Here is a 19,718-nt window from a genome sequence, read left to right on the forward strand (position 1 = left end):
AAATTGATTGAAATTTAACTCTATTTCTTTGCAATGTTTTAATAACTGTGTAAATTACCTTGTTTCTAAATAATAATAATAATAATAATAATAATAATGTTATAATTATAATAATTATTATTAAAATACTTAACTGTATAAGCAACAGAAAGAGAGAGGGAGGCAGTGTGTGAAATTAGAGATCACATACTTTATGTCCACACTTTGTCATGTCACACTTTCAGTCCAGTTCGGTTCGCTTCTGCTGAGCTCAGCCAAATGTTTCACTTTTTTAAAGACACTCCATGAACTCACACAACAGTCAACAGCACTGTATTAATTACAGCAACATGTAATGTACATCTGTGGAAGATGCATTTAGCTTTACATTTCTATAAAAAAAAAAAAAAAAGAAATACAACCCTGAATGTTAAACCACATTACAACATTGCATTAATAATAATTATAATTATAAAAAATAAAAAATTATTATAATAATAACCAAAAACAAAAGTTAAAATGAAAAATACTCTCCAGTTACAGCATCAGTGTGTTTTAATACTTGCTCTGAACATTGCATGCACATATTTTCTCCGTGGAAAGAGGCAGAAAACCAGCATGGAGATTTTGCTTCAGTGTAAAGACATTACAGCAGTGTGTGTGTGCTGCTTTCTGAAAATGTGGAGGCTGCATGTGTTGACTTCTACCTTAGCCCATCCTAAACTTTACAAAACTGCCCATTCCCGATGCTTACAAATAGAACAAGACCTAACACTTGACATATAGACATGTGTCCGATACTAGAGAAGTCCCACAGTAGTCACCAGCTTATACACACCTGTTCTCAGTGTGTGTTAACTCAGCTGATTATATTAAGCCTCTGTCCCAATTGTTATTGTAGGTACTGACTAACAATGACCACTAGGTGGCACCTACACTAAAATTCTGCAGCTCGCCCTTATTTACACCGATCAGCCATAACATTATGACCACCTGCCTAATATTGTGTTGGTCCCCCTTTTGCTGCCAAAGCAGCCCTGACCCGTCGAGGCATGGACTCCACTAGATCCCTGAAGGTGTGCTGTGGTATCTGGCACAAAGACATTAACAGCAGATCCTTTAATCCTGTAAGTTGCGAGGTGGGGCCTCCATGGATCGGACTTGATGGCCAGCACACCCCACAGATGTTTGATTGGATTGAGATCTGGGGAATTTGGAGGCCAAGTCAACACCTTGAACTCTTTGTCATGTTCCTCGAACCATTCCTGAACAATTTTTACAGTGTGGCAGGGCGCATTATCCTGCTGAAAGAGGTCACTTCCATTAGGGAATACCGTTGCCATGAAGGGGTGTACCTGGTCTGCAACAATGTTTAGGTAGGTGGTATGTGTCAAAATAGCATCCACATGAATGCCAGGACCCAAAGTTTCCCAGCAGATCATTGCACAGAGCATCACACTGCCTCCGCCAGCTTGCGTTCTTCCCATAGTGCATGCTGGTGCCATCTCTTCCCCAGGTAAACGATGCACACGCGCCCGGCCTTCCACATGATGTAAAAGAAAATGTGATTTATCTGACCAGGCCACCTTCTTCCATTGCTCCGTGGTCCAGTTCTAATGCTCACCTGTCCATAGTAGGCACTTTTGGCAGTGGACAGGGGTCAGCATGGGCACTCTGACAGGTCTGTGGCTACACAGCCCCATATGCAGCAGGCTGCGATGCACTGTGTGTTCTGACACCTTTCTATCATAGCCAGCTTTAACTTTTCAGCAATTTGTGCTACAGTAGCTCTTCTGTGGGATCAGACCAGACAGACTAGCCTTCACTCCCCACGCACATCAGTGAGCCTTGGGCGCCCATGACCCTGTCGCTAGTTCACTGGTTGTCCTTCTTGGACCACTTTTAGTAGGTACTAACCACTGCATACGGGGAACACCCCACAAGGCCTGCCGTTTTAAAGATGCTCTGAGCCAGTCATCTAGCCATCACAGTTTGGCCGTTGTCAAAGTCTCTCTAATCCTTACGCTTGCCCATTTTTCCTGTTTTCCTGCCCAATATATCTCAACCCTTGACAGGTGCTATTGTAACAAGATAATCAATATTATTCACTTCACCCGTCAGTGGTCATAATGTTCTGGCTGATCTGTGTATTTCAGCAATGATAATTGAGAGGAAAAAATTTAGTGAGACTGTAATAAGAAAAATTTAGCACCACTGTATGTTTAATTTTTATTAAATGATGAGTTATTATACAAATTATATATATCACAGACCCTGAAATACTCATTAATGCACATTTCTGCTAACTGTTGTAGTACAGTTTTTTACTCAACAATTTGACGCAGAAATGGCTCAGGCTCATGTATTGCAGTCCAATGAAAACCGAGTTCTTTATTAGTCCCTGTATACGCATGTCTCCCAATGCTTTTAATTGCTGGAACATTTGCATGTCATTAGCCGTATTTGTTTAAAGTTAACTGACGTAGAATGAGATAACACTGAAGTTCGTTGTTATTTTCAGCTTGACTTGTAGTCTAATACTGGCAAACCACATGGAATTATCAAACTACTTGTTCTTTAAGTTTTTGTCTGGTTCTCTGTAGCTCTAGCACCTTTAAGATGTGTGTTTTGGGATTTATTTTTGCATTTATCATTGCACTAAATCATTACTGATTACTACTAAATGATTATTCTTGCTTTGAGTCTTTATAAAATAAATTAAAATTGTTCACAAAAAATATAAGATCCCACAAAATGTAAGAACTGACTCCCTTGTTTATTAAGGGTGGTCTGAATGAAGAGTATGTATATACATATACATATATGTGTGTGTGTGTGTGTGTGAAATCAGAAACTTTTATTCTGCTGTCCTTTTGCCTAAGTTTGACCCCATTCTCTTATTCTGCAATCTTACCTTTTTCTTTGGACTAATAAATACAGATGCAAGGAAGAGGACAAAGATGGCCAATCTAATTATCAGAAGCAACTTTACCACACTCTCATAAAATAGACTGAACGACAGAAATACGTTGCCTTTTACACTACTGTGTGTCTATGTGTGGGAGATGAAGAGAAAGAGGGCAAAAGAGGGATGAAAGGTGAGGGAACCGTTCTCACATCTCCGGTGTGGATGGCTTTACTAAAAAAAAAAAATAGAAAAAGAAAGAAATTAAAGTTACATTGAGAGATTACATTACATAACATAACTCATTACATAACTCAGCTACTAAAAATGCAATCATACTGCAACAATACAAACAAATGAATGAATAATGTTGAAAGTCACCTTTATGTGTAGGAGGAGGCTTGTTGGATTTTAGCACACCACTCTGAGAGAGAGCTTCAGCCATCCAGAGAAGTGTAGATGAACAGAATTCCATCTGGAGGAGAGGGACAGTGAATAAGAAAGGGGTTGGCACAAAGATAGGTACAGGAGATTTTCTGAATGAATTATGAGGTTATGTTGAACTAAATCCAGGCCGACCACTAACCTCAGACTCAAGTGCTCTTAATCTGCGATCCACATCCCTGATCTCAGCTGTCTGTTTGAGAACACCATCCACTCTGAAACACACACACACACACACATATATATAATGTACAGTGGATATAAAAAGTCTACACACCCCTGTTTAAATTGTTAACAAGATTTTGTGATGTAAAAATGAAACCACTACTACTTTTCGACATCCCATCCATGCTTTGTAAGTTCTTTGAGAACCATGATATCAGCAGTTGGATGAAACCAAGGTGTCAAGAAAATCCTACAGAAACAGCTGATCTTTATTTGGGGTTAATCAGAATGACTTCGTTGATGACAGATGTATGATAATTACATTTAACATGCGTTTTAATGTGATTGCTTAATTCTGAGCACAGTCACATGCTCCATTATAAAAGGGGGCACACACTGATACAACCAGGTTATTGTAAGTTTTTTCTTTTTTTCCAAAAACATTTTTAACAATTTATGCCTATTTTGGGGGTGCCCGTGTTCAGTATTTCTTTTTTTTTTTTTAAACCTACTAGGTGTAAATGTTATCATTTTTTTGTGGCAGTTGTATGCAGTGCTTTACTATCAAAAAAGCTTCAGTTGTGCTGTCCGTTTTATCTCTGTAAAAAAAAAAAACAATTTCAGACATTTGACCTTACCCTCTTTGGATCAATTTCAAAATCTAATCAGTTCATTTGCTGGTTGCAATAATATCTCCATATAAATCCTAAAACATTCGAGAAGCCACTCATTCTTGAGATTTCGTTCTAATCAGAATCTTGGATGGATGTACAGACAGGCGGACACCCCGAAAACATAATGCCTCCTCTACCTAGACCTGGGCTGAATATTTAGATGGCTTAGCGGAATATTTCTAGATTACATAACTGAACTCTATTCTTGTTTGGTCTAAGTTCTCTTCCTAAGAACAAGGTGGAAATTATAAAAGTGAAACTGAAAAAGTGAAGAATAAATTAAATTTTTAAATGGATGACTGGCAGTTCTGTATTTATAATGCAAGACACTATCTTGACTGTAGACATTTGGTTAATAAGTACAGTAAATGTCAGGCAGATAACAAATGTTTATTAGGCCCAACATAACACAAATAGCTTGGATAATACTTTGACTATTACTCTACTCTGAATGAGTGAACACTGATGATATCAGTAAAAAACTGTGCATTCATGTAGGGTCTTTCTGGGCTTTTGCTTCATAAACATACAAAGACTGAGTGTAAACATACGTGCATTCATCAGATTCTGCACGACTGAGTTCATGCCAGTTCCCTAATTTTCACCACTGATGCACAACAGCAAACTACGTAATAACAGTCTGCTCTTGTGAAGAATCATCAGCTTGAGTGAGTGAGTCAGTGGAGTTTGTTGTAAGCCAGAGCCATGAGGTACTTTAACGAATGCTTCTACATGCAGCATAATGATTGTGTGTAGTATATATGGAAGACAGATCAGAGCACTCACTTGACAGACATGCGCTTTAGCCTCTCCGTGTCACTTCCTCTTAACTTCTTTCCCTCAGCAGACAAGAAGTTCTCCTTCTGAACGCTCTCCCAAGTCATTAGCCGGTTGTTAGCTTTATCCTTTAAGTCCACAACTAACGAAAGAAAGCAAAAGCAGCCTTGCGTTTGTAAAAATCATTCTTACTGGTATTCTGCTGAAAAATTGCAACTGGCTCCAGAGTATATCAAATTCAACCTATGCAAAATAATGACCACATTTTTACCACATTTTTACCTCTCATATATGTAGGTGTGTTTCCTCTATTACATTAGATTTGGAAAAGCTTAAAGGCTGTAATGATGAGCAACGAAAATTAAACACACTTACCAAATTGGTGCACCTTCTCAGAAGGCACCTTGCGGATGTTCCGCTTGATGAAGAGGTGGAAGTGGGAGATGATGATGAAGGGTGGAGCGAGGCATGGCCGAGAATGATACCCAACAATTACGTTATAGCGCTGGAACTTCCAGTATATGTCACTCCGATCTTGCACCTTGGTGAAGGTGTAACTTGATAAAAGGAGGAAAAAGAGAGAGGAGAACCCGGGATCAAAAAAGACCCATGCCACAAAGGGACATTAGTGTGCAACAGCAGCATTTAAGCTGTGATAATAAGAACAATGAATGGAAGTTTGAATGGCTGTATGGACAGATGGATGGGTGAATGAATGAATGGATGGATGGTTGACTACCTGAACATGGCGATGAGTAGGTTAATGAGCAGGATGTTGGTGACCAGAAGGTAGATGATGAGTAAGATGACCACAAGCCAGTTATGATGTGCTTCCCTACATGGTTCTGCACCTGCGTTAACTAGTGTTGCATTGTCTGTGCAATTTATATCCCAACTAAATCCAGCTGAACACACACAGAAAGATTACAGTAATAATGAATCCAACACCGAACAGTGAATTAGTCATTAATTGTGATAGTATACGAGATCATGGTGATGAGTGAGAACATACAGTCTATTTTCTCCACAGGAATTTGGCCAAATATGTGTAAATATGGCCTGTAGAATACACGGCGAAGTATCCTATCAACACTTGTGTCGTAGGGGTAGATCAGAGCCTGATTGGCCACTCCATATGCCAACAACCACACAGCAAGGAAGAACAGAAAGAAAAAGACATCTTTCATCTGGAAGGACATAGCCAGAGAAAGAGATTTGATAGGTGATCCTTTAAACACAACAAACTCCAAAAAGGAGGCTTTTTTAAAACATTTTGTGGTCAAGCCAATAAGCCAACTCTACCCCTTCCATCAAAGTGACCACAGTAGGACCACAGCTGACAGGATATTATTTGGGTGGTGCATTCTCGGCAGTAGTCTTAGACCTACAACACATTATTTGGTTCCTTCTGTAACTTACCATTTTGCCCACTATGATGATTTTTGGCCCAAGTTGCTTATGAATGGCGAAGATGTGGATAAGTCTGAGGGTGAACACCATGTAGTCGAGACACAAGGCAGCACGGCCTAACCAAAACGTTTCCTTGAACATCCTGAGACAGAAAAGCCAGCAAAACACCAATCACGTGAGGAACATGCACAGACATTCCTTTTACCACCAACACTATAGTAAAAAAAAAAAAAACTAAAAACTATATTCTGCCATTTATAATGTATTTTAGATCAGTTCTGCAGCCAGCTGTACCACCTGAAACTGAGATTGGTCATAAGTCAGCCTGTAAAGCCTATACACAGAGTTAGTTTAAAACTAGTAATGTGTAGAATTGCACCAGACACCCAAGGAGTTTCATTAGTTGTGCGTGATCATGTGGAAGGGGACATTATCATTCCATAAGAGACCACTCCCTTTAGGATAGAGGTTGGGGTAAAGGTTATCAAGACCCAAACTATGCCAGCAAAAAAAAGAGCCACCGTTTTTTTCCCTTTAATTTGTCACCCAACTCTATCTGCCACATGTGCCATGCTTTATTTTGCATTTGCACTATTATCACAAAAATAGGGTCTTGTGAGTCTTCGTCTTGTTTTAAACCAAGATAACAAGAAGCAGTTACATAACTGGTATATTACAATCGATACACTATCTAGGTAAATGAAAAAAGGGTCAGTGTCAGTGATATCTCACTAAGTGGTTGGTAAAATGACAAGTGACTTGATTTTGAAAGTAGGCACTTCTATCACTTTGCTACTTGAAGATGTTAAACTAGTTAGAACCAGTGAAATGCACTTGCAGTGAAACAGCTTTACCTGCAGCACACGCCAATAAGGAAGAGGGTGATGGCAATGAGGTCACACTTGTGCCACATGTCCTGAGCATACTGTCGTATCCTCTGCTTAAAAGTCATGCTGCCCACAAAGAATGTCTAAATGAGAAAGAGAGCGAGATAGAGGGGAAAAGAGATAGATGAGGAAGAAGAATACAGGTATTTTCCTCTCTCACACAGACATTTATATAACCCCTCACAACAACAACATAAATAACAAATACATTGACTAAAGTGTGAGTATCCGAGGTTATTCTCGGAGGTTAATCATACACTGCAGCCAGCAGGGCTAAAAAAAACATTTCCCCAACAAGCTGGCTTACACTGTAGGAAACTATGAAGCTACAGTAGACAAAATAGACTTCTACAAAAAAAAAATATATTAATAATTAATAAAACATAATCTCTGGTTTTATTATTTGTACTAACATTATTATCAGTAATACCAAAATGATGATCCATTGCAGATAAACAACAATAAACTGAATGTGAGCTAATCCTTAAACACTTTAATGTACTTACGTATTATTGCATTCAGGATGCTGCCCTTTTTAAGGTCAAACATTCACTACTTCCCAAGCTTTCTAAACTTTATTTTGATATTCCTATAAATATTCACTTCCAGCTACCGGTTATGGCTTTTTAAATGCAGTTATATCTTGCTTTGCTCTGTACACTTTTATGAAGAATATTCCTGGTTGTGGAATATTACTGGACTGACGAGAGGGGTAGTGTTTACCTCTCGAATCTCCTCGCACACTATGGTGAACACCCAGAAATACAGCAGGAGCTCCCAGAAGGCCGGGCCCCTCGGGGGTGGAGGCTTGAAGTCCATCAACAGCACATACGCAAACAGAAGCAGGAAGAGGAAGTACATCAGCACGTTGCCAAGGAAGGCAGTGACCGGTGCGTACCAGAACTGTCTCCAGCGTGAAAATACAAAAGGCAACTTGGGACGGACTGGCCTCACTGGGTGACCTAAAAAAAACAAAAAAAAAAACAAATAAACAAACAAACAAAAATTAACTTAAAATAACTGGTATATAAGTGAGATGATGATGAAACCAGCAATCAATTTAATAGCAGTAATGTGATGTAAAGAATAAAAGTGGCTACATGTTGTAAATGAACAAACCTTTTATGCTTTGTCTAATAGGAGTTGGCTCTTCTGCTTTTGCCTGACTGGAAAAACATGGAGAGAAAAACTCACGCACAGAGTAATAAAACATTTTGTATGTTATTTCTCTTGATCATGAGGAATGATTGTGGAATGCTGAAAGAGGAGGAAGTACTCCTCTGGACCTGGACTGGAGCTCTAGGTAGCTTCTGCTTTACATTTTTCCCAAACTAGAGGTCATGACCCCTGATGGGTTGCTTGATTTACAAATGGGGTCATGAGAGAAACTTGCAATCTCTTCTTTCATTTTACTGATTTATTTTACTAATTAATATTAGAAATATTCTAACTATTTAACTATTGTGCTACTATGGGCTACTATTTTGAAAGGTCACTGGAGGTCACATTCAAACAAGCCACATTTAAATGTAGGGTGTACGTGCTATTTCAGTCATCTTGACATGCTGCAGTAGTGTAGGAATTCAGCAATAAAAATGGACAAATTTCTCCATCTGTCTACCTCAACTAAACAAATTTGTGTTTTGTCTCAAACTGCACAATCTGCTTTTCTAAATCGTTATTGAGTACTAACACTAACAGGATGCACCCTTTCAAACAGACCTCCTGACTTCTCAAAAAAGCTATATCAAGAAATGTAAACTCACACTTCCCACTAGACTGGTAGGCCAGTGCTAGGAATACTGCCTTTGTTTTTAGTCACTTACGTTACACAAATGTATTACATCACACTGACATAAACAATGTTCAGATGTTACTGTAGACTTAAATTATATATCTGGAATTTAAAACAATGTAGGGTGGTAAAAGGCTTGAAGTCGCAGAATATCCATAATGACCACTTGGGATCATTTGACCAAAAAGTTTGAGAACTCCTGCATTAGACATCTAATCCCAACCAGATGGGACCACTTAATAACTGATTCATAATGACTAATAATGGCCATGAATCAATAGGCTTTTTTCATTCATATGATTTCCGTGCAAGCAATCCATTATCTGAGATATTCAGTCCCCGATCGACTTAATTCACTGACACAGAGAAGAGGCATGGAGGGAGGTGAGGGAGAGTGAGATGAGTGAAGAAAGATGGGATGTGTGAGGGAGAGTTTGGGATTAGTGAAGAAAGATGGGATGTGTGAGGGAGAGTTTGGGATTAGTGAAGAAAGATGGGATGTGTGAGGGAGAGTTTGGGATTAGTGAAAGAGGGATGGGGTGTGTGAGGGAGAGTTTGGGATTAGTGAAAGAGGGATGGGGTGTGTGAGGGAGAGTTTGGGATTAGTGAAAGAGGGATGGGGTGTGTGAGGGAGGGTTTGGGATTAGTGAAAGAGGGATGGGATGTGAGGGAGAGATTGAAATGAGAGAAGAGGAATAGAATGTGTGAGGGAGAGTTTGGGATTAGTGAAAGAGGGATGGGGTGTGTGAGGGATGGTCTGGGATTAGTGAAAGAGGGATGGGATGTGAGGGAGAGATTGAAATGAGAGAAGAGGAATAGAATGTGTGAGGGAGAGTTTGGGATTAGTGAAAGAGGGATGGGATGTGTGAGGGAGGATTTGGGATTAGTGAAAGAGGGATGGGATGTGTGAGGGAGGGTTTGGGATTAGTGAAAGAGGGATGGGATGTGAGGAAGCATTTGGGATTAGCGAAAGAGGGATGGGATGTGAGGAAGCATTTGGGATTAGTGAAAGAGGGATGGGATGTGTGAGGGAGGGTTTGGGATTAGCGAAAGAGGGATGGGATGTGTGAGGGAGGGTTTGGGATTAGTGAAAGAGGGATGGGATGTGAGGAAGCATTTGGGATTAGTGAAAGAGGGAGGGGATGTGAGGGAGGGTTTGGGATTAGTGAAAGAGGGATGGGATGTAAGGGAGCATTTGGGATTAGTGAAAGAGGGATGGGATGTGAGGGAGGGTTTGGGATTAGCGAAAGAAGGATGGGATGTGTGAGGGAGGGTTTGGGATTAGTGAAAGAGGGATGGGATGTGAGGGAGGGTTTGGGATTAGTGAAAGAGGGATGGGATGTGAGGGAGCATTTGGGATTAGTGAAAGAGGGATGGGATGTGAGGGAGGGTTTGGGATTAGTGAAAGAGGCAGGGGATGTGTGAGGGACATGTCTATATGTCTGATTTGTCTTTGATTTGTATGTACCGCTGCATGTTAGTGTAAATGAATCCACACATATTAAAATGTGATTACATGCGTTTGATGTCTGAGAAAGAGAAGACGGTTTCTGCATAGAGCCAGTCTATGTCCTTTCGCTCTGAGACTTCATCAGGCTTCCCCTCATCTGCATCATCCACCTCTCTGAATGCCAGACATAAGATGATCATAATCAGTAATGAGAAATATACAGACTGGAAAGGATTAAGATTCCAAAATACAAGCAATTAAAAACTTTGGTAAACACTGAACAAATCTACCTTTAACTGAATATCATGCAAGAATGCTACAGTAAGGTGACTCGTGATTAATGAAAGCGAGACAAGATCTGTTAGGATGGGATTATTTCCACAATGCTAAATGGCATCCAAGTGAAGTAATAGGAGGATGGAAGAATGAGGCATTTCTTACGTGAAAGAGATTAGGTTGGTGTAGCAGAGAGGAGGGATAAACAGAGTGAGGATGAGCTTCCATACCTCGGTGCTCCTGTCCATAGCCCCCCACCAGATCTGAGACAGCAGACTCTGACACACACACACACACACTTTAATTTCAGACATTTGACTTTGATGTTACCTATTTAGATCAATTCCAAAATCATTTCCCCTGCTAGTTATAATATTAATCCTTCAAACATCTGACTGCTCATACTTGAGATATTACAGTAATGAGAATCTCGGACGGATGGATGGACACAGACAACAACGAAAAATCACAGACCCACTGGTAATGCTTCATCTAGCCTTGGCATTGTCCAGAGTCCACTCTGAGAACCTCTGCTCCTCCTTAAGAGCACTTAACAGTGAGGATTTGGTACTTTTCTGTATAAAAGTCCTTTTTTTTGCACCATCTTGAGAGTTTGTTACCAAAAATCTCTATTTTTTTTCTCATTTGACCATAGAAACCAGTTGCATTTGCATTTAGTGACCTCCAGGCACACACTTTTGTGGTTAGATGAAAGAAAAGGCTTTCCTCTCTTATGCCTTCCACATAGTTTGTTGGCATTGAGGTGGCATCTAATTGTAGATTTGGAGACCTGGTGACCCTGAAATACTACCATGTCTTGCAAATCTCCAACTGTGATTCAATGTACATAGGGGAAAAACATTTCACTTGTGTCCAGCCAGGTTCATTACATTACAGCTCCAGTTGTTTGAAACATTATAGGATATTATAGGATGGACGATTTCCGCATGATAATAAACTATACGCAGGCGTGTATCACTAAAAGGACTCTGAATTACTATGCATCTTCTTGTCAATGTATTCGAGCATTATCAAAATAATACAATGATCTTTCAAGAAATCTGAAAACACAAAATAATGGAAGACCTGCACGCCGTCATGACTAAAGAAGAGGCGAGCATCTGCCTCCATGGCCATCTTCAGACATGTAGAGCCCTTCCAGACCTCCGATTTTTTCTTCAGCAGAATGAAAGAGCGATTCTCACTGCTCTCATAGCACTTACTGAATATATCTACACAAAGCAACAGAGCAAAATCAGGAGTGTGAGAGAAAATAAGGTTACCATAAACTTAAACACTGCTTTCAAACTTCAAGCAGGCCCAGTTTGACCATAAAAAATCTGCACACATCATACCATGGGCCAAGTTCTCAAATCTCTGAGCCAGTTCCTTCATGGAGAGTTTCATCTCATTCTCAGTCTCTAATCTGGACAGAACTCTCAGCAGCTTACAAGCACTCAGAGCACTCAACACTGACTCTGAGGTCTAAGAGTTTATGAGAGAGATAGAGTAAGAGAGAGAGAGAGAGACAAAGAGAGAGAAAGGATCCATTACTTAGCAATGGATGTCAAATTAACCCTGGCCATCTCTTTCCATTTTATATAACTGCAAAATACTGACTATAGCACTCTTCTTATCAACATTTAGCAATATTTTCAAAATTCACTCTCACGGATTCTCCTGACAAAATTAAGGGTGTAAAATGGAGAAGGATTTTTAGCATTGTACCAATTTTAGTAAACATGTAAAAGATCTATTATATTTAGAAAATAAGTGATTAAACACTGGTGCACAAAACTCCAAGGCCTGCTGTCCACTGGCATTGTGTTACCATTTCCCAGAAGTAGACGGCCATCTCACTGCGGTTCTGCAGCACGGCCCAGATGAAGAGTGAAGCCCATGGGTGTGTACACCTATGTTTCCGATAGTCAGCATCTTCTTTCAAGATTGTAGCCAGTTTCTGAAAATGAATATGATGGTCAAATTCAAACAAAAGCACATAAACAAAGTTATAATACACGAGTACATGATTATTTTGCCTTAAAGATTAAAACGTATTTATTTTCTAAGATGTTTCATCTAATGGACTTTTATATTAGGCATTTTACCTTGATGATTTTCCGTTTGGAAACAATACCCTCCAGACCCAGGCATTTATAATAGAACGGCTGACACACATCGCCTAGCAAGTACTGTAGGACCTGAGACACCTAGGAAACATCGATAGAAGTAGATAGGCTGATTTATCGATGGACAGAACAGAGTCTCTGTCTGTATTTTAGGTGAATTTCCACCACAATGGTCAGTCTATTCCACTGTAGTAATAATAATGTAAATATTAGAAAAGTTAGTAGTAAATTTACTTTAGATAGTGAATTTAATTTATAAAATTAATAAAATTACACAGTAATAAGTATATTAAATAAACATAAATTACTTACACAGAACCTTTCTCAAAGCCAAGATTTTTTTTTTTATAAATACCACCTAGTATACTACCTAGTCACCAAAAAAAATCTTAATTTTCTAGCTCATAAAAACCGTTATTCCATTCTCACCTCATAAAGTGTCAGTTCTTTGACTGGGCTGGAGGTCTGGTTAACAAAATCGGCAACGGAGAGAAAAGTGCCAGTATTGACAGCACCCAGACGTTCTGCGAGGCAACGCTGTAGCAGCGTGTAGGCCAGACAGCCTTCTGAGATTGAGCGATACAGCTCCTCAAGACGGGCGTATGTAAGATAGTCCAGAATGTTCAGCCCGTTTTCGGTAAAGAGACGTACAAATTGGGGCTTGTCGTTCACCAAAGCATCAGTCATGAAGCCCTCCAAGTCCTCATTCTGCACATATTCCAGTGTTAATGCATGAAAATAATTCACTTCGGTTATCCATCACTGATGTCAGAGACGTCATTTCCTACCTTCCACTGGATATTTCCAGCAAAGAGCTCACTCTTGGCGATGTCCACTCTGTTCCAGGTCACAGCCAACCTCAGCTCCTCGGTATTGGGGACGGAATCAGTGGAAAGGCGCTGTTTACCCGCTGTGACACACAAACACATAAACCCTGTAGATGAGTGGAGGCTGGTGGTTTTTAAAAAAGAGAAAGCACAGGTGTCTGCTATTGAAGTACTATGTATATGTGTGTTCTCTTTTGGTCTTGCCTCCTGTTGAATTTTCAGTCTCTCTTCACAAGTAAGAGCATCAAAATTACAAAGATAAAATGACAAGCTACACTAGTTGTGTAAAACTGTTATGGATTCTGGATTACGCAGCCGCAAGCATTTTGCGATTGCGATTGGTGCCTACATGTTTAAGCTTAAGGTCCTGTTCATTACCGTTTCAGAGATTGGCAGGTAAAGTACATGGTTCAGCCTATCTGAGGTGACATAAAGAAAGAGAATCAAAATGGAACCCATTTTCTTCTGGGTTTCACCAGATAGTGTGATTATAAATCTCTACAATATACAGTTACACAGAGAATAGGCAAAATGCTAAGTGTGTTGAAAGGATACAGAATGTGCCATGTGAATGATCGTACTACAGATTGGAAGAGCGAGGGGGTGACCTATGGACAGTTCCAACACAAAGCTTATGGAAGAGAAATTTTTATACCTATCTGATTGTAAGGAAGCTAATAGACCTTTTTCACACTTCCTTTACAAATGAAGAAGCTGGAAGGCTTTCCCGAGTTTGACAAAACCAAACAGATGTTTGATCTGTCCATTCAAATCGAGAGAGTATAGCTCCATATTTTGGTGTTTACAGCCAATGGTTTTCAAGAAGTGAGATTCTGCTGCCTCTTAAAATGCTTACCCTTATCCTGGTGAACAGCACAAAGCCATTTCATTCTCACAAGCACACTGGTGGGACATGAGTGAAAGCTCAAGTACAGATGTTTGCTTGAATTAGTTGTGCATTTAGGGATGGTGCAGTGATTACGATGGTGATTACGAGCTGTGTTTGCTGCCATTATTCACTATCCCACAGGAAGATTTATAGCACTACTGCTTACATGTCCTTATCTGTAAACATGGATGTGTAGAAAAGTACACTAAATAGTGTCCAGTGTCTCCTGGAACCTGGTATGTGGGCTGACCAACGTTAGCATTAGCTAATGTTAGCTTTTGTCCACTCAGCCACTTAAGTGCATGTTATAGCCCAGTTATAGCACTAAAAACATGAGGAATTCAGGAATTCATAATGATTTTTGTGCCTCCACTGCCCTAATTCTCTTCATAACAAGCTCTCAGAGATTCTTCAGCTGAACCTATTGCTGTTAGCCTTGTTCACACAGCACTGTTAGCATAGCTGCACGGGAGTTAGCCAGTACTGGGTTCACCCAAAGCATTTCCTTACCTGGCTCTCTAAGTGATAAAAACATATCTACTTTATTCGTTATGCAAAGCTGGCCATTCAAATCATTCAAAGTTTTATACAGATTGCGTTTACATACCCGTCCACGTCCAGCTTCATCCCACTTTCCTGTAGTAAACTGCACCATCGTTGAAACACACTGCCAATGTTTATTCTGTTTTTTGCTCATTTTTTGTTATGATAGTTTTTTTTAACCACAGCGTGTTTTTTCACTCATGAGATTATTATGTGGCTGTGCTGGGCCCTAACTGGTTTTGGCCATATTTTTGAGATGTGCTGGCATTGAAAGGGTGTTGGAGTGTGACTGACAGGTGGCCCATCCTAACACAAACAAAAAATTCAGGGCCAGAAGAAAGTTTTCCAAACTGTTTTTTTTTTTTTTTCAGCCATATACTACACTTGTGCTGAGGCCACAACTTAAAGCATTATTTTTTTATCATGTTACATATATATGCCAGATTATTGGTCCTGGTAAAAATAAGAAAAATGTTACTATTGCACCTTTAACTGTGATCATAACATGCTTTTCTTCTTATCACTAATATGCGGTCTTAGCTGCATGATAATTAAGGGTGCTTTCACATATGCAACGTTTAGTCCATTTAAATCGAACCCTATTATGATTTCCATTTTGGTGCGGTTCGTTTGTGAAGCTGAGAACACAATCGCACCCGGGTGTGGACTAACCGGTCTGGGATCAGCTAAGCGAGGTGGTCTCAGTACGGTTGGACTGCAGTGAGAAAGCATTTCTACTCTGAATTAACCCAAATACAGAGAGTGAACCAAACATATTGTGTGTTTTGGGTTGTAGACAAAAATAAGTCACGGGGCACAAACTAAAGGAGCTAAACGACAGAGCTGTGGATGTGATACACACAATGTTTTAAACATCTCTATACAGTAATTATCTATTACCATATTGAGTTATCTGTGATCAGGGGTTATTTTTTTTTTATTTTTATACTCACTTGGCAAAGGTTTATTCACTTTTTTCTCCATTGTCATATTTCTGATCAATAAATAAAGGTATTTTATATGTGCGTGTTCAGCCCTACATGCAACATGTTTTACAGCTTTTTAGTGCGTTTAAATATGTTCAGTGACAAAATAAAAAAACATAAGAATTAATTTTTCAACCCGACTAATAAGTGTAAAAAGCACCCTAAATTTCAGCTGGGTTGTTTCTTTTCAGCAGTCTAGCAGTAGAAGCAGCAGCACAGCAGTCTAGAAGGTACAAGGTGAGATTATTCACTGAAGCAGGAAGGAAGAAAAATATTCATATTAGTGACACTTACCCCTGACTAGAGCCTTCAGCAGCACAGTATCAAAGTCGTCTAAGCCCTCATGCTCTTCATGATAAATGGAGATCAGGTCTTTGCTCTGGTAAATACTCAAAACCTGTCCGAATTTAACATAGGGAGATTGAACACTTAGGATACAGATTGTCCTGAAAATTACGATACAGCTTTCAGCGAGTCATAAATGGCAGCTGTAAAACAAATCGTTTAAGGACTGTTATATTGGGGGGGAAAAAAAAACAATACACACTAAAATCAAAGAACAAGTATAAGACAATTAAATACATTTCCAATCAATGGAACCTGTTTGTGAGCTATTTACACATTAAAAAAGCTGACCTTCTATTACGAAAAGTTTTTCATCTTAAAATGTTAGATGTACTGCAGTGTTTCAAACACCTGCCAAATTTAAAATATTAATAGTATTGTACCTTATCTTAGATGAAAAGTGTCACGAATAAGCAATTTGTATCATGCAAGCTTTTAGTCTACTTTACAGGTGAAAATCAGAGAACATTTTTAATAAACTATTGAAGAGCACATTTCTGACAAAGAATTATTCCAGAAAAAGTAAATATAAACTCTTACACTGTATCTGCACTGTTTAATGACGTCATCCTCTTTAAAGATGGAAGCAGATACCGTGACAAACAGTGCTATTGTACGATTATCACGCTGTGAATTTCTCACACCATTCCACCCCATTACAAACAAATCCATGTTATTCATTACCTTGTCTATGAGTTTGTCAGTGTCCTCTTCAGAGGGAAAGTGTTTCAGCACTCTCTCCGCTACTCTCCCCCTGAGATCTGTTTTAGTAGCCGCCTCCCCGTCACCTTCTGACCCCGCCCCAGGCAGGCTTGGTGCAGCCGATACATTGTCCAGGATGTCGCTTACCAAGTCAGCCAGTCCCCCCGAGCCTGCCAGGACCAACCAGGGGATAGACTTCTTCAAGGAGAGATCCATTCTCTAAGACATATGGAGAGCAAAGAAGCATTTTATACTTAATACATACATATACAGTATACATATACAGTATATATACCTGTATGCATGTATGCATATATATATATATATATATATATATATATAAATAAACACATACATACACCTCATTTGCCACAATTTCACAATTTCCTGAATATAAGTCAGTCTATTTTACCCTATAGCAGGTGCTAGGGATTACAAAGCAAAGTATTATCATTTCTACATTATGCAGACAAAAAATAGCTAATACTACAGCACATACTTCAGGGCAACCAGAGAATGAGTATTCCTTTCTTTGCATCTCTAAGAATTGAATTGTAGTCTACAAGTCCAAGCTGTTTTTATAAATTTAATAGGAGCATCGACTGGAGTGCAAAGACCATGTTTATTGTGACCCCTACTTAGGGTTCATACCCATTTTTATGAATAAGTTTCCATGACTTTTCCATAGCTCTGCAGCTCTCTCTTGGCAATATTGAATCCTGGGTCTTCATGTTTTGCGAGCCAAAGAGTAACATTTTTCACTCACACTGAAACTAGCAGGCTTCAATGCATATGTTTTAGCTTTGTCATTATGATTATTATGTAGATTACATCCAAAAATTTACATTTTAATTTTAATCCATTTAAAAAGCCATAACAGAATAAAGTGTGCAAAAAAAATGAAGGGTCTAAATACTTTCTGAATTTTCTAATACTATGCCATTATTATGGGGATATGATATACTACAGCAACAACAGGCAGTAGTGCGCTTGAATAATAAAATAATAATAAAATAATAAACAATTTAGCATACAAACACATTTTTAAATCCAAGCACATCTAACAACCAAAACAAGAAACTTTTCCAAACCTTTTGTACACATATTAGTGATAAACCTTTTGAATTTTTATCCAAGATGGTTATGACCATACAAACAATGCCTACTACTACAAATGCCTGAACAAAGTGCCTTCAAGCACCTTCTTCAAGTATCTTCAAGCACCTTCAGTCGTCATGTCAAAGGATAAACACATAAGGAACAGTTTCAGGTGTTTATAAAACTGACCTCAAGCATGTAAGGCTCTCCTGACACCAGCATACACAGCACAGGGATGTCCATGCTTCCGCTTCCTATACACAACACACACTTGTTTTGTTACTGGATATATACAGATCAATGCAAAGAACTACTAAATCTAAAATATATGGGAGAGCTGCATAGGAATGGGAACAGCAGTTACAACACGGTGTCCTGTGGTTATCCCTGAACTGTCTTACATTAAATGAAAGCAAAACTGAAATAATATTGATTGGCCCCACTACATCTGTCAGCAGAATGGACCTGTCCTATGATATGGATGGGGTCCTTGTTAAACCTTCCTCCCAGGTACGCAATTCTTGGTGTTTTGTTAGACTCATCTGTCGTTTGTCTCCCATATTGCTTTTGTTGTTAAGAATTCCTTTTGTCATTTGCGTAATATTGTCTCCCTTCCTCCCTCAGTCTGGCTGATGCAGAAACCTTGGTCCATGCACTTATAACATCACGTTTGGACTACTGCAACGCCTTGTTAATTGGCTTACCAAAGAAATATCTCAAAAGATTACAGTATGTACAAAATGCAGCTGCCAGGGTGCTAACCTCGACCAGACGTAGTGCCCACATAACTCCCATTCTGCACAGTCTTCACTGGTTACCTGTTAAATCACGCATTCAGTTTAAGGTTCTTTTACTAACATTTAAGGCTCTAAATCAGGAGTGTCCAAACCTATCCAGAAAGGGCCAGTGTGGGTGCAGGTTTTCATTCCAACCAAGCAGAAGACACACTTGAGTCTATTGAAAGCAAAAGTCAACTGATTAAACAGGTGGAATGAGGTGTGGCTCCTGCTTGATTGGAATGAAAACCTGCACACACTCTGGCCCTTTGCGGATAAGATCGGACACCCCTGCTCTAAATGGTCTTGCACCACTGTATCTATCAGACCTACTTCACCCATACTTGCCCACTCGGTCTCTTAGATCATCTGCACTTGGCTTATTGTCAGCTCCTAGATTCCAAATGTCTACTATTGGTGGCCGATCCTTTGGTGTTGTCACTCCCAAGCTCTGGAATTCACTACCCCTCTCACTTCGTAATATTTCCTCTCTACCTGCTTTCAAATCTCAGCTTAAAACATATTTATTTGAAATGTACTTTCAGTGAATCGTATGTTTAATTATACTGTATCGATGTATTGTATTGTATTAATTGTAGTGTATTGATGTAAATCTGTTAAGCGTCCTTGAGCTTGTGGAAAGGCGCTATACAAATAAAAC

The 19,718-nt window shown here is 39.3% G+C and overlaps 1 protein-coding gene across 3 annotated transcripts in view; it reads right to left on the reverse strand.

Moving 5' to 3' along the window:
- Positions 1-170: 170 nt before the first annotated feature.
- The window catches only part of LOC113527265 (transient receptor potential cation channel subfamily M member 4), a 33,721-nt gene continuing 14,173 nt past the window's right edge, over positions 171-19,718 (reverse strand). For all 3 annotated transcript variants that reach the window (XM_026914889.3, XM_053238743.1, XM_053238744.1), the window contains 22 exons: positions 18,471-18,535; positions 17,166-17,402; positions 16,431-16,533; positions 13,680-13,801; positions 13,321-13,599; positions 12,871-12,972; positions 12,594-12,722; positions 12,118-12,247; positions 11,849-11,994; positions 10,928-11,040; positions 10,553-10,660; positions 8,361-8,407; positions 7,965-8,203; positions 7,209-7,324; positions 6,364-6,496; positions 5,957-6,131; positions 5,684-5,849; positions 5,320-5,501; positions 4,954-5,086; positions 3,471-3,543; positions 3,266-3,359; positions 171-3,118 (listed from right to left, as the gene is read on the reverse strand). In XM_026914889.3, coding sequence (XP_026770690.2) covers positions 3,093-3,118; positions 3,266-3,359; positions 3,471-3,543; positions 4,954-5,086; positions 5,320-5,501; positions 5,684-5,849; positions 5,957-6,131; positions 6,364-6,496; positions 7,209-7,324; positions 7,965-8,203; positions 8,361-8,407; positions 10,553-10,660; positions 10,928-11,040; positions 11,849-11,994; positions 12,118-12,247; positions 12,594-12,722; positions 12,871-12,972; positions 13,321-13,599; positions 13,680-13,801; positions 16,431-16,533; positions 17,166-17,402; positions 18,471-18,535 — 2,918 coding nt within the window. In that variant the 3' untranslated portion in view covers positions 171-3,092. The remainder of the gene's footprint in view (positions 3,119-3,265; positions 3,360-3,470; positions 3,544-4,953; positions 5,087-5,319; positions 5,502-5,683; positions 5,850-5,956; positions 6,132-6,363; positions 6,497-7,208; positions 7,325-7,964; positions 8,204-8,360; positions 8,408-10,552; positions 10,661-10,927; positions 11,041-11,848; positions 11,995-12,117; positions 12,248-12,593; positions 12,723-12,870; positions 12,973-13,320; positions 13,600-13,679; positions 13,802-16,430; positions 16,534-17,165; positions 17,403-18,470; positions 18,536-19,718) is intronic.

The sequence above is a fragment of the Pangasianodon hypophthalmus genome, chromosome 12, assembly GCF_027358585.1.
Source record: "Pangasianodon hypophthalmus isolate fPanHyp1 chromosome 12, fPanHyp1.pri, whole genome shotgun sequence".
Classification (NCBI taxonomy): domain Eukaryota; kingdom Metazoa; phylum Chordata; class Actinopteri; order Siluriformes; family Pangasiidae; genus Pangasianodon; species Pangasianodon hypophthalmus.